This window comes from Pararge aegeria, chromosome 19 (genome assembly GCF_905163445.1).
Source record: "Pararge aegeria chromosome 19, ilParAegt1.1, whole genome shotgun sequence".
In the NCBI taxonomy this organism is placed as follows: Eukaryota; Metazoa; Arthropoda; class Insecta; order Lepidoptera; family Nymphalidae; genus Pararge; species Pararge aegeria.
Window position 1 is genome coordinate 14,425,714 of NC_053198.1, and position 15,592 is coordinate 14,441,305.

Here is a 15,592-nt window from a genome sequence, read left to right on the forward strand (position 1 = left end):
AATATGAGTGTGCGCAATTTTATATCCAAAAATCTAGTCGTAATTGTCATGGTTCCTTTTATGATTGGAGCCCACTATGGCTGGATGAAACTACAGAACATTGACAATCTTGTACCTCCAGAAGAAAGGGAGAATCTACCGAAGGTAAAATTTATCAGACAACCTCTCTTCTCGATTCAGTTATGTCACACCTCACACTCAAATCATAAATGTGAAATTTTCTGCAGATCTCTGTCTGTCTTTGTTGAGTAAAGCTAATCAGCAAAACTAATTTGGATTAGGTTTGGACTACAGAGAACCTTTAGTCGAGCATACTTTTATCCCAGGGAATATTTTAGTCCTGCTGTCATGCAAATAAAACACCTATGTAATTTGGATTCTAGTTAATGAAGAATTGGTTTTTGTGTACATCATCCAAAACCATCTTTTGCAGTTAAGGAACTTAATGCATCAATACCCTCAGCCTGTGTAATGTGACATTTTCTCGCTTTATAATTGGAGTGGATTTTTTCTGCATTTCACTCTTATCAAAGGATAATTGAGCCACACTTCCCACTAAGCCCCAGTGTACATATTAGAGCTGCGTTGTGACCCTCTATGCTGCTCTAATATAGGTTGCCAGGCTTAAATTATTATCGTATGTTAGTGATAATAACTGGGACACATGACTTAAACTGCTCTCCCAATATTCAGACCTCCAAAATCTGAAAATGCCCTTTCCATTTACCTGGATCATGACTGCTTACTTTTAAATACATTCTTTGTTTTTTTTTTGTCCTTTACACCTAATTATCCCATCTCTAGACTTGATTTTTTTCATGGAATTACTTGAAAGGATGGAAAGTAACATAGGCTACTTTTTATACCAGGAAAACAAAAGGCTCAAGAGGATTTGTCTGTGTTTATAAAGTTTTATTTGGAAAATAAATGCAGACAAATAACTTTGGCAACAGCTAGTTAATTAATAATTATGAATCTTTGTTTCAGATATTCAAACAAAAGATATGAGGACTAAAAGATAATATACAAACTGAACCATAGCAATTACATTTTATGTTTTGATTTATAAGTATATTTAGCTAAATAAAACCTATATAAAGTACCTAGTGTGTTTTTTTTGAGCACACACCTTAACACATGCTCAACAAGGATACAATCAAATTGTAAGGACATCAAATCATAGCTTAAAATTAACTACAGAAATGTTGAGCATATGTAATGTAAATATGTAATGTTTGTTTGTTATGTAATAAAGGTGAGTAATTGGAGAGAGAAAGAGTATATAATAAGTAAAATGGTAAATATGAAATCCACAATTTTGCTTGTGGTGCGGGCGCTTATGCCCTCCAATTTATCCTTCTGAAGTTAAAGAGGAATAGTCAGTCAAGGAAGTAAGTGTAATTAAAGAAAAGTATAATGTTCAACCCGCGGTCGCGCGGGCGGCGCTATGCATATGGTAGCCGGGTGTCAGCTCGAAATTCAACTGCAGGTAGAGAGGAATAGAGAGTGAGGGAGAAGGGATGAGTAGAAATGAAAGAGAGTATAAATAAGAAGAAACATTTAATATTAATTCCGCGGTCGCGCGGGCGGCGCTAGTCATATAGTGGGCAGGTGTCCGCGTGCCTCCAGCTCGGACTTCTTCTTGGGCTGCGATCGCTCTGTCACTATCAGCTGTGGCAGCATTGGGGATGATTGCACCTGGAACATTTGTTATTTGTTCGTCTACATAATAAAAAAATATTAAAAACTGAGCTGCCGAAAGCTGTTTGAATTTTCATAATATTTATTATTTATTACAATTAATATAATCTGTGTCACACGGAAATCTATTCAGGCCCTTAGAGAATATGGTAAAACAAAGAAACTCACACGCATTCTCATCATCATATAAACCAATTACCGTCCCACTACGGGGCACGTGTCTCCTCAGAATGAGAAGGGTGTAGGCCGTAGTCCACCACGCTAGCAAAGGGCGGATTTGTAGACTTCACACGAACATTACGTAGAACTCTCAGGCATGCTCACAAATCCTTTGCCGTTAAGGCAAGTGATATTTTAATTGCTTAAAATGAATTACCATGCATAACATGAACCCCAAAAGCATTATATATTTTGTTCAGGGAATGGTGTGTAAAGTTAGCTAGCTACATTCGTAAATTTCTAGGCTAAACTAGTTTATCGTGTACATACATAATCTACTCGGCGATAGCTAAAATTAAACATAATTTCTACCACCTAGACGCTGCAGGAAATGGACTCCGGAATGACTTGCGATTTCGCGCCACGATAATAGGTTGACCTTTGCACCAAGCTCGTGCCTTTAGCACAGATTAGAAATTATACTGTTGGGCAAAAATTCCACAGAACGATACTAATACAGGCATTATTAAAATAATTTTAAAACGTTGGAATAGTTACACAGTGTTTTTTACGCTCTGATATTTCACAGGTGCTGTAACACCTAAAGGACGTTTGGTTTATAGAGTGTAATTGCCAAATTACATTACGACTGTGAAGAATGGCATGCGTTATGTCTGTTTTGAACACTATTCCTAGCAGTGGCAATTTCTGTGTCTTATTCAACCAAGCAATTATTGCTTTAGAAACTGCTCTAGTACGCGAGTAGCAGCCTGTTATTTTATCTACATAAAACAAAATAGGTGTTTGTGTTCTAATTGTGTTCAAATGTGTATACTGACTGTAAAACAACATATTACTTTTGTTTTAAACAACAGGTCGTGACCTACTAGTCAATCGCAGCTGTCGATAAGTAAATTTAAAGTTAAATGTCTAAAATATTCAGCTGGTTTAACACCGCGGTTAGTTTTGCAAACGAGTATTAGCGACACAAATGTACTCGCAAAATATACTTTGTATAGCGTCCTTAAAGTCGTTGGCCATCTGTATGATTGCCAAACTACGACTCTATTATCCACCTTTTATCCATGGCTTAACCTTTTCAACCTTTTGACAAGGTAAAGATATGGATTTTCAAGCTACCTATGTTATACTTATGTAAGTATACACAGTGGTATTAGCTTTTATGCTACATAGCGTATTGTGGTAATAATAAAGTATTCCTTGACCGTACGAAATGTTTGAATGCGAAATATATGTTAGTCTGTTTTCTAATGAGGTTTCGGAAGTGGAACATTCATCTTCGTAGATCTTCGTCAGATTTAAATTAAAACAAAGTAACTACTTAACTACCTATGCATCTAATAAAACTACTTTTATTTGAGACATCAACTATTACTATATAACAACTCTCTCAAATCATATTTTTTAATTTTGTAGGTAAGCTACAATAGTCTATACCTAATCTTTACTCTAGCCACCCTAAAACTTCGTGCAAGCTCCAGAAGTTGTACACTTATGCCCGTTTTTCACTAAACCTAGGAAACGCTTAAATCGAATGCTAATGATTTAAATGATTCCTAGAAAAAAAAAAATGTTACACCAATTTTTAGAGGACGACTAACGACGTTAGGCACCATCTAAAGTTACGACACTGATTCAACGGTGCGTAATGTTTAGGTAAAGCGGAAGCTGAAACACAAGGTATGATGTATGTATGTTGGTAATATTCTGACCATCTTCGTTACCATAGACTACCAGCTTATCTCTCAGAATGAGCAGTGTTTAGACCAGGGCTTCCCAACCTGGGCCCCGCAGAAAGTACACAGGTGCGCTGCGAGGCAATCTATTAAAAAAATCTAGATTTTTTAATGGTTTCTGTGCAGCGCTGACACGGGCATGTTCCACAATATGAATTTTTGTGGAGATCACCTAGTTTAGCAATCCCAATTTTGGTTTTATAAGTTCCATAATGAGATTTTTTTTTACGCCTATGTGCGTAACTAACAATTGTCTATATATTTTAAATAGCTAGGTTAGAGCGTGCCACGCTTTCACAGGTTTCTTAACTTGGAAATGCGCCGATGGCTTAAAAAGGTTGGGTACCCCTGGTTCAGACGGTAGTGACCACCCTGGCCAAGTACGGATTAGTAGACTTCACATGCCTTTGAGAACATTATGTAGAACTTTCGGCATGGCACAATACTAATGGTACCTATATTCGTTAAACAAACCCAAAAATATGTATCCATACCTAGCTAGTACCTACTTATAATACTGTCAATATACCTAACTCTAACTGCTGAATTATTAAAGGAAAGTAACCTTCAAATGGACCTTATTGTAGTTAATCAATAACGACTCAGGCCATCAGTTTTCAGTCAATTAGCTCTAATTTTCAGTGTTGTTTCAGTGGCGGTTATTGATGCATCTGATATCTTTGCTCTCATTTTGTTTTGCTGGTTTTCATACTGCTGCTGTGCGGTAAAGGTGATCTTTTATATTCTAGTTACTTTGCTAAATATGTATACTTTTCTAGCGCATGCGCTGGCGTGGAGTATGATTTTAGAACAAGAGCATTAGCTCTATGTCACTATGACATAACAGTTTCGCGTTAGCCAAATGGCATCATCATCTTTCTTAGCCTATAATTGTCTACTGCTCGGACACAGGATTTCTCAAACTTATTTCCGTTATCACAATAGACACAACGTACCCCCATTTCGCAACGGAACACTAAATCGCATAGCGGCACGTTTTTGTCGGTAGGGTGGTGAAAGGCCTCCACGAGCTAACTTGTAGTGTAACATTTCAATAATTTCTTACCTGTGTCCTTCTCGCCTTCTCAAAGTCTTCGTGGTCTGTATGGGGCACTGTGAAGAGAAAGTTCTCGAAGATGGGATGCCTCAGGAGCTGTTCGCACGTCCACCTCATCATCGGGTCCTTATCTAGGCATTTCTACACAAATGATCCGGTTTCAACGATCAAAAGTTGTCATTATACGAAAAATATGTTAACATAGTTAATGGCAAATTATCAGTCTTTAAAACATAACATTATACATAGAGTGTTAAGCCTCAGGTACCTTCAATTACACCGGTAACCACGCCTTTCAGACCGGAACACAGCATTCCGACAATGCTGCTTAGCGGCAGAAATAAGCATGGTGGTATCAAGCACAAAAAAGCTCTACTACTCAGCTGACATCCTGAAAAGCTATAGATACTTTTCCTATCTGAAAAGCACATGGGAAGCGTTCAAAGTAAAATATTTGATATCTATGCATTTTTCATGGACACAGCGCGGTTCCTGTAGACGTAAATAGGATAGCTTTTAGCCCAATTAATGACATATGCGTGAGCCATGCCAGCCATCCAAACATAAAAAATATGAAAACTTACGTGTAGAAAATCTAAAACCAATTCGTTGTTGGCGTATCTTTGCGGTACTTTTTTCACCAGGGGCTCAAACGAAGTCGGTTCTGGTAACGCCATGCCCTGCAATAAATAATAATATATTCATCGTTATCAACAGCCTACCGTTAGTCGACTGCTGGACTAAAGGTCTATTCCAGCGGAATAGTTTGCCCCTAATTACCACGTCGACTAAGGAACGTGATGGAGAACAGGCAGCATCAGTGGCCTCTGTGCTACTACTGCCATATGTGATTTTTTCCAAATCCGATACCCAATAATCAGGGTCAAGAATGAAAGTCAGGGTTCTTGTCGGACGCTGACTTTGAGCATGCCGTTTCATTAAACAAAGTTCGTTCATCGTTCAAGCTACTGAACTGTGGAATGCACTCCCAATAAGCATACGACAGTCAAGGCAGTAAACATATTCAATCATGCTGTTAAAGCCGATTATCTTGAGCAATAAAGACGACTTTAGGTCATTTATTCTTAATTAAGTATGTATGGTATGCAAGTATATATTAGTTTATTATTTTTGATATTTAAGATTATTTTATGTGCGTAATCTTGATAAGCGTTAGTGTGTAATTATTCCTAAGTTTCTATGTAATAATACACCCCACCAAACGGTTTCTCTTTGTTTTCCTTATTCTAAGGTTGCCTGGAAGAGATTGCTTCTAAGCGATAAGGCCGAATTGGTATCCTACTTTTAAGTTTCCTCTTTTACTGACCATATTTCTCTTTGTTGTGTACAAATAAAGTCAATAAATATATTTATTTCTTTCAAAAAAATCTCAGTACCTGCCCTGAGTTGGAGAATTGACGGTGTCTAGAATAAAATAGTTAAAAATAATTGCTAGTAACTTCGAGGCTCTTTGCTTCAAAACTCTCTCTCTCTCCTTTGAGAGAAGTCTGAGTTGAAATGGTTAGAACTAGAAGTAGGTACGTAGCTTGGCAACATCGAAAAATGTACCCACCTGAAAGAATGTGTTCTGGGAGAATATGGTCATATGCCTTGGAAGTAGATCGCCGAGGGTTTTCCTAATGAGGTACAGCTGGTCCAAGTCGCTTTTGCCCGGCCATAGTGCTTCGCTTGATAGCAGCTCCGCAAACACGCAGCCTAGTTGAAAACCAAAAATGCGTCTTCCATGAGTAGTGCTTTTTGTGACAGAGCTCATCCGGTGAAGTACTACCACCAAGCCTTTTTCTGCCGCTAAGCAGCATTGCTGTGTTTTGGTCTCACGGGGGTTGCCAAATTTCAGTTTTGTTCTTAAATGACATATACGAGTCTGACAGCCGCTGGAGACAAGTGGTCCGGGAGCGTGGATTCTGGAACGCCCTACAAAAGACCTATGTCTAGCAGTGGACGGCGATCGGTTGTGTAGTGATGATGATGGACACATACCCTTGTCCCTTTTTATCAAAAAATCTTAATTCATGTCATCACAGGAACCTCTGAAGCGTTTGTTAGGAAATAGATAATTACAGCACTTTATCTATGATAAACTCAATACCTTATTATATATAATATATCAACAAACCATGGATTGTATACTGATTGGTACTATATTTAGTACCAATTAGTACACTCATTGGTACTAAATACAGTACCAAAGAGTATACAAACTATGGTTTGTTGATATATTTAATATAATCATCGTGTTAATCCTAGATAAAGTGCTGTAATACCTTATTTCCTAACACGTTCATATACACCATACATGTGACCATTATTGTGACCATTATTGTAAGGTGGTAGTGATAACCACATTCGGTTTAGGAGGTTTCCAAGAACGCCCTATGCTAGCTATAACTGCAGGGCTAGCACAGGCAGGAGACAAATATTATATCCCCTGACAAGAGATATTTAATAAATCTGTCCCCTGCTAAATCACGGGAACATGGAATAGAAGAATTTTACCCCCGTTTATTAATATATATTATTTGGATATTATTTCCACTTGTGCGCCAGTTCTTTAAGAGTTGATAAAGCTGTGGGAGAAGATAATTTTTTATCCTTTCCCCGGGGATATAATTGTCTCCTGCCCATGCTAGCAGTGCAGCAGGCATTTTTTATCCACGGGAAAGGTTAAAATTGTATCTTCTCCCAAAGTTTTACTTACTGTTCGAGGATTGGCGCACGTGTGGTAGTAATGTCCAAATAATATGCCGTGCTTTCTTAGAAGGGAACGTAAATTTTATCTTTTTTCATGTGATATAATCGGTTAGTGAAATAAAATTTCTGTTTAGTTCATTTCTTTTTCCAGATTAAGATCTTAGACTCACCAATAGCCCAAACATCCACAGGTGTGCTGTACATGGTATCGCCGACAAGCAATTCAGGCGCGCGGTACCACCGCGTCGCCACGTAGTCGGTGTAGCTCTCGCCGGGACCTGGACATGTATTGGGAAGACGGATGTAAGATACTGATGCTACATATTTACTTTATTATTTATAATAGTTTTTAGTTAAATACTTATTTTAGTATTTATTTTTTATCGATAAGGACATGCCGCTAAGCGATTTAGCGTTACGGTACGATGTCGCGTAGAGATCGATTAGGGGGTATGGTTTTAATACAACTGCCATACTCTCTTACAGCTTATCGTGCTACCTTTAAGACTAATTACCACCTCAGAACAGGTGAGACTGCAATCAAGGGCAGAAAAATTGATTTAAAAGAGATATGTATTTGTATTTTGTATGATATGATGATTACTTTATTAAGATGCGAAACGAAAAACAACTAGTATAATTAATGAATACTACCTACTTAAGAAACTAAGGTCCTATGTCTAAGTATCTTAAAAAAATTATAAAATACCTCATGAGACCCACCGAGTAAAACGGACAAAAAAAAAGAACATAAACGATAAATATTCATCATTTGCAGTCTAATAACGTCCCACTGCTGGGCACTGGCCTCTCTCACATGACAGACGTAAACACACCACGTTGCTTCAATGCAGGTATGTGGGCTTTAACGTTAGTGATAATAATCGTGACAACGGCTTAACTTGCTCTCCGAGGCACGTGGGTCACCACCGCCATTTTCTTAACTGCGGACTGGTACTGACATTTCTTAAGAAAAATTTTTTTTTAGTAAAACTCTTAACTAACAATTTTAGGCCCGACCCGGGATTAGAACCCAGGACCTTGTAATCCGTAGTTGAACAAGCTATTTACTAAACCACCGAGTGATGTTGATATTGAGAATTATTGAGCAACAGATACCTCCCAGAATCGTGATTGTGTAAAGGCCCTTATTCACAAACGATCTATGGCAGCGATCAATTGCATGCAAATCCCATCGACCCATCGCTTCAAAACTGCCATTCACCCACTGAGTAACTCCCTAGTCGCGCCTAAGGAAGTTTTACTTCAAAAAACAATCAAACAAACAGTCACAATTTCATTAGTATTTACAAGATTGTTTACCCAACCGTGGATAATTCACCTTAATAAAAAGACCTTTCATAAAATCTTGTAAAAGACCGCTATCTATTAAATAAACTATCATTTGTGTGTAAGTGAGTAGTCATTAGAGCCCTGACCTTGTACCACAGTTAACTCAAAGCTGTTATATATGCGTTTCGACACCCCATTGCGCCTTAATAGATCTCATCAAAGCCATCAATCTTACTTACTAGCAGACTGTATTTCTACGGCTCACATTTTTTTTTTAGTTGGCATCACTATGCCATTTACTATTCCATGATATACAATAAACATTCAACTTCATCATACCAACCCATTGCCGGTACACTACAGAGCACGGGTCACATTCCACAATGAGAAGGGGTTAAGGCTGTCCACCACGTTTGCCCAGTGCGGGAACATTACCTATAATTAGTCTTTATGTTTTAATGGCACTTTTTTTGGCAGGAATGCCTTCATCACAGTCCTGATATTAGAATCTCTCCCACAATGAGAAGGGATCAAGGCCGTAGTCCATCACGGTGGCACAGTGCGGATTCGTAGACTCCACACACCGTTGAGAACATTATGGAGAACTCTCAGGCATGCAGGTTACCTCACCATATTTTCCTTTACCGATGAAGCAAGTGATATTTTGAACTAATTATAGAACGCACATAACTTAGAAAAGTAAGAGGCTCTGCAGCTTTAGAAGTTGGAGGCTTGGATTCGTACTTTTATACTGAAAAATAAGGTAGACAACGTTACCGGGTGACAATAAAACATAGCTTTGCCTTACGTCTTAACCAATTTTGCATAGAGATAGCTCGCTACATTAGATGTTTTACATCCCGGAAAAACTGAAGGTTTCCGCGGAATTTAAAAAAAAACGAGTAAGTTTCGAGATTAAAGCTAGTTAACCTAGTGATTGAATTTTCATGGCCGTATATGAAATTCGATTTTTAGGTATTAAAAAAATCACCCCGAACATGTCCCATTGGTAAGACAACCTTACAACCTAACCTAGGGGGCCCATGCGTGGCGCGTGTCTTCGTTTGCAAAATTCAAAATTCATTTATTTCAAGGAGGCCCAATTAATAAGCATTTTTGAAACGTCGTGTCAGTCTGTTTGTAGTGACTCTACCACCCTGAGAAGAGCCGGCAAGAAACTCAGCAGGATGGTAGAAGATAAGAATCAGCCGCGGCCGAAGCCTCCCACCAGATTAGATAAGAGAAAATACAGAAATAATTAAATTTCCCAAATCACCCCTGCTGGGTATCGAACCCGGGACCTCCGCGTATAAAACCACAGCGTTCACTGCTGCGCCACGGAGGTCGTCAAAACCTTGTGTAGGCAAGGGAAATGACTACAGGGTTGTTAATTGTTTCGTACCGTCTACTACGTGTACGCAGCTTATAATAGATTACCCTAAACCGCGAAAGCCCCGAGCGATTCTATATTTAGCTGGTTACCCAAGGACACAAAAGTTTCTTTGTAGTTGCGGGGCTAAACCGGAACAAACTGGTTTAACTTGTACATTTAACTTTAGTTTACGATCGCCTATTCCTTTAAGCTTAGATCCAACACTCGATTCAATCCCAGGACGTTGGAGACGAACGTGTTTACTTCTTGACCAACGAGTTTTGTTTAAAATAGACGTAGAAAATTTAGTTACCTTCTCAGTAAGCCCATGGGACATTATTATTATTATTAAATTATTAAATTCTTTATTGCACAGACAAAAACAAAATACAAAGAGAAACATTAAAAAATAAAAAATAATAAAAACTAGTTTAGGTATGCAAAGGCGTTCTTATCGCTAAAGCGATCTCTCCCAGACAACCTTTGGCGAAAGTAGTTCATACTCGTATAACAAAAGGGTTGGGGGGCAATAAAAATTTATACCTACATAAAAATATTGCAAACTAAACTAGATGTTATAAATTCTAATACTACACATATAATTATTATATATTATACATATTGTTCATACACATAATAATAAACTACATACTATAACGCTACATAGATAAAAAAAATGATGTAGCGTTATAGTACATACATACATAATTATGTGTTTTATGACTGTTATTTTCACAATACACTAGCCCATTAGAGACATCGGTGCCGATTCTGTTGTACAAAATTCTCTAATATTATAAAGCTAAAGTGTCTGGTTGGTTGAACGCACTAATCTCAGGAACTAGTTCTATTCGAATTGGAAAAATGTTTTTCAAATAATAAAAATGACGTATGACGGGACTGGTACTATTTAAAAATTTAAAAAAAAGACTGCGACAGCATATGTCTACAGACCCGGATAAAGTCCCGGGGGACACCTATCTATACAATTTTTTGTAATAATGGATAATAATAATAAAGACTTTTATTAGTAGAAACCTATTTTAAAAATAAATATTCCAACTAAGTAAATCTATTATATAAATTTCCCCTGATACGGTTGGGAGGAGGCTTCGGCCGGGGCTAGTTACCACTCTGCTGATAAACGAAATGCCGCCACGCTTTTACAGGGTATAACCGCCATACCCCTGTTAGGGGCATGGCAGTTTATCCGCTAATAGTACCTCACAGGAGGTCTCCTGCTGGATAGGCCTTTTAGTAGGGATATCCACTCGCTACGGTTTTGTGCCACTTGCATGGGCGTACCCAGGGGTGGTAGGGGAGGTCAGCTGCCCCCCCATTGGAATTTCACAGAAAATGTATGAACTCTCTTAAAAAATGTATAGCAGCCAAGATACCGACAGACAAAAATGAAAAAAAATACTGCTTTGACTATGAAATTTCACAAAACAGCCGCGGACGATCTGACCTAAAAAATCTCACTTGTCCATGCTAGTTCAGAAGCTAGGTACGCCCATGGCCACTTGTATCCAGTTACACCCTGCGACTCGTTTTATTTCGCCTGTCCACCTCGGGGGTCTACCAACACTGCGCTTTCCAGTGCGTCGCCACTACAGCACCTTACGACCCCCAAAGTCCATCGAGCCTATATATGTTTCACATTTAACTAAGATCTTTCTAGCAAGTGATATTTAAAAGCTATTAAACTATCATCTTTTGAGAGCAAACACGAGTGGCCGAGTGACCGTGGCACGCTTGCACGGGTTCGAACTCAGTCTCCTCAAATGTCAGCTGTTGCAACCATCGTCTAAATGGACTGGTTTTGCACAATCCCTAAGCCTAGACGATGTTTCAAAACAAACTGGTTTGACGAGTTGTACGTAAACAGTCTTGCACATGCAGTTTTAGAATGTTTACTTAATAATTTTTTGTACCACTACACGTTAGTCTTTAACTTCAAAGTCAACTGATGGTGAAGTTATGATGGCAAAGAGCTAATCAGATAGAGATCATTATCATCGTCTCCTTCCACATTCAGAAGGGTTTAGGCCGTAGTCTACCACGCTGGACTCCGCACACTTTTGAGAACATTATGCAGAAGTATCAGGCATGCAGGTTTCCTCACGATGTTTTCCTCCACTGTTGAAGCAAATTATAATTTTAATTCCTTGTAAGTTCTTAAGTCTTAAAAAAGTTAGAGGTGCGTGTTAGGATTCGAACTCATCCGTCCGACAGTGAAGTCGAAGTCCTACCCACTGGGCTATCAACACATCCGCACCAGGGTAAGTAATATTCTTCTTCTTCTGCTTGCGGTAAGGTTCGCCTGGTCTCTTGTGTCGCGTCGACCGGTTACGATCTATTGTGACGCCACTATCTAGATCTCCCAGCAAGCAATGGTAGCCGTCAAGAACAGCAGAACTTTCCTTGCTGGAAGAAATTAGCATCTACTGGTTCTCTCCCTCTTTTTGTACCTCTCCACTTCTGGAGGTTGGACGTCAGCTCAGCGATCTACTCGCGGTCTTGTGCCAAGCGAAATCTTAGAAATGCATTAAGAAAACAAAATTCTAAAGCCACCAAAATATAAACAAACTAAATTAAACAGTTTAGTATTCCACTTTTACACCTTTTTACATATTTTTTACACGTTCTGTAGCCTTAGTGCAATATTTACTCGCTAGCAATTGACGAGTCGTTTTCTAGTATCAAATTACTTGAACATCGCAGTAAAATAGATCTTTTGGACATTATATTAAAGCCAATCTTCTGGTTGTATTAGGGTAAGTAAAACAAGTTGATATATATGAAAGATCTTCAATGTTATCGACGTTTTATAATGCTCTACATTCTCTCGGCCGTCAGTACAGATGGCGCGATAGCAAGTAAGCGGGCTAGCGCTTATCCGCGATCGGCCCAGTTTTCAACTTGAGTAGTTCTAGCCACAGCTCACTCCATTTGCTATATTGTATTTAAAAAAATATAGTTTACCACTTTCATCGTCCGCGTTTATTGCGGTTTTTAAAAATTCCAGTGGGAACCGTTTGTTTTCCGAGCTCAATAAGTTTCCTCCGTCCTTTTAATTAATTATATGCCTAAGATCAAGTTGTTTGGTTGCTGAGTTGGGACATGCAGGAAAAACAAACAAACACATTATGTGTTTGTTATAGTAGTTATAGTTAGAAACGCATTAAGAAATCAAAATTATATAGCCACCAAAAAATAAACAAACCAAAAAAAAACAATTTAGTTTTCCATTTTTAGCCCTTTTTTACACGTTCTGTAGCCTTAGTGCAAGATTTGCTCGCTCGCAAACGAGGAGCCGTTTTCGAGTATTTAACTCTGCATAGTTAAAGTAAAATGGACCTAATGCATTTCATTTAAGAGTCGCATATCCTTTACTTCTGATTCTTAACGTTCTGTCAAAAGCCGGAGGTAGGCAAATTTGAGCTTTAAAATAGTGTACAAAAGATCAATTTTACTGCGATATTAAAGTAATTTGATACCAGAAAACGACTTGTTAGCGAGTAAATCTTGCCCTAAGGCTACTGTTGTCGATCATCGCTCAGTCAAGTCGTCGGATTAAATATGTAGATAGGTATTTGTACAAATTCTGTGGTACACAAATCTGTAAACTAAATTGACATGACAGATGTAAAAGTAGTGCTGTCCTTTTTGCAAATTTATTGCCCCGGCCAGGTAATCGAACCTCGTGATACTTAGTTGACATGCTAATCATTGAACCAACGAGGCTTTTACAAATCACCAATACTTGCTTACATTAGTTGCATCTACAACCTCGATTTTGATTTGGTCGTATAAGTATGAAATATTACATGATTACCTACTTTACCATAAATACCTAATAATACTGAGTCATAAAATAACGTAAACTACCTTCGTACGGAGTATATGAAATTATGATTCGGCACGCTATAAGAATATTGTAAAATCAATAGTTTAAATAACTATACTATAGTCTAATCTGGTGCTACTAATTCTGAATTTATGTCAGAGTATGCCTGTGACATAGAGTAGTCATCCGAGGTCTTCATTCATGATTTTACGATGTCTGATTGCTTGCGCATCATTTTATTTTTATAACAGTCATAATAGACGGGCCAAGCTGGTTGGCCACATGATGGTTACTGGACAACCATCGCCTATAAACAGGGCAACACATCGCAGTGCATGCAAGTAACACGTCCGGCAACGTGCACAGGGTGGCACGTCCAGCATCTTGAGGCGTAGTTGTTTAACCTCATCTGACTGTAATGACACCGGCAACGACGCCTTACAGACCGGAACATGACATTGCAACGCTTAGCGGAAGAAATAAACATGGTGATAGTACTTCCCCGGACGAGCTCGGTCACAAAAATGTCTACTATTACTTACGTTAGAGGTGCGTGCTGCAATTCGAGTTCGGGCCCCCGAAAGTGAAGTCGAACTTTAGAAGTTCTACCAAATCTAATGGCTGGGCTATCACCGCTTCTCAACAACATGAATCATCATTGTACTTTTTCGGCTATGTATAGTCTATGTTATAAGATTGTTATTATATATGTATTAAGTTACTTCCATGTAATGACTGTTTATGCCAAAATAAAAAAGGAAGTATATTTCTGTTCTTTTATTTCTGCCAAAAGATTATTTTGCTACTTTTCGGTAGATATTAGAAGGCCGGTCTACTTTCCGGACAAGTACTGAGCTAAAAGCCTTACTACTGCTAAAAGATGATACATAATATATATTTTTTAAATTCGCTTATTTATAATAAGCGATAATAGTTACTAGCTCTGCGCCGCACATCGATTCCGAATGGGATCATTGTATGGACCGAGTATTCTGAGGAACAGCTACCACCTGGATAAAGGAAAGGAGTAAGGATTAGGATAATAAATTGTCGCCAGGACTAGGTTTCCAGCTCAAAAATCAGACCTGCATGCTCTAAATGTAGGTTTAAGGAATATAGAACAATGCTGAGTAGATTTACACTGTGCCACACATGAGTATTCTAGATCCGGCTATCTCTTTAGAACACAGTTTCACTGTAGTTGCCAATCTGTTGCGAACTGTCATCTCTTAGAACACGTTGAATTCGTTTGACATCAACCCTGTTTGGGAATGTTTATAGTAGTGGAATAAGCAATGCTAATCATGAGAATCGCTAAACCTATACTAATAATAAACCTGAAACGGGTCGAACAGATATTACAAAGTATTTTAAATTAGGCGTAGGTCCTCGGGACGTTATTGAACATTTCAAATCGTGCGACTAAAGCTCCAGCAAGAACAGATATATTATTCGCCCACACCTCAGTCATTTGTTTAAATATAATAAAATACTGTTTGTACTTAATATCATAGGTTTGTATATTTTGCACTTCCAGTAGGTACGATTGAAAAAAACTTTACTTTTGCTATCTGATTTATCGAGGTAGGTGAAGACTATGTACGCTACGTCCCGTAATTAACGCGGGCGAAGCCGCAACGCACATAATATAGTGTACAATAAAATACAAAACTAGGCGCAACATAGTTATA

The 15,592-nt window shown here is 38.3% G+C and overlaps 1 protein-coding gene across 2 annotated transcripts in view; it reads right to left on the minus strand.

The window, feature by feature from the left end:
* Positions 1-1,579: 1,579 nt before the first annotated feature.
* LOC120632123 (cyclin-dependent kinase-like 1) overlaps positions 1,580-15,592 on the minus strand; it is a 39,715-nt gene continuing 25,702 nt past the window's right edge. For both annotated transcript variants that reach the window (XM_039901925.1, XM_039901926.1), the window contains exons 5-9: positions 7,557-7,664; positions 6,248-6,390; positions 5,259-5,354; positions 4,684-4,815; positions 1,580-1,698 (exon numbers count right to left, since the gene is read on the minus strand). In XM_039901925.1, the coding sequence (XP_039757859.1) occupies positions 1,597-1,698; positions 4,684-4,815; positions 5,259-5,354; positions 6,248-6,390; positions 7,557-7,664 (581 nt within the window). In that variant the 3' untranslated portion in view covers positions 1,580-1,596. The remainder of the gene's footprint in view (positions 1,699-4,683; positions 4,816-5,258; positions 5,355-6,247; positions 6,391-7,556; positions 7,665-15,592) is intronic.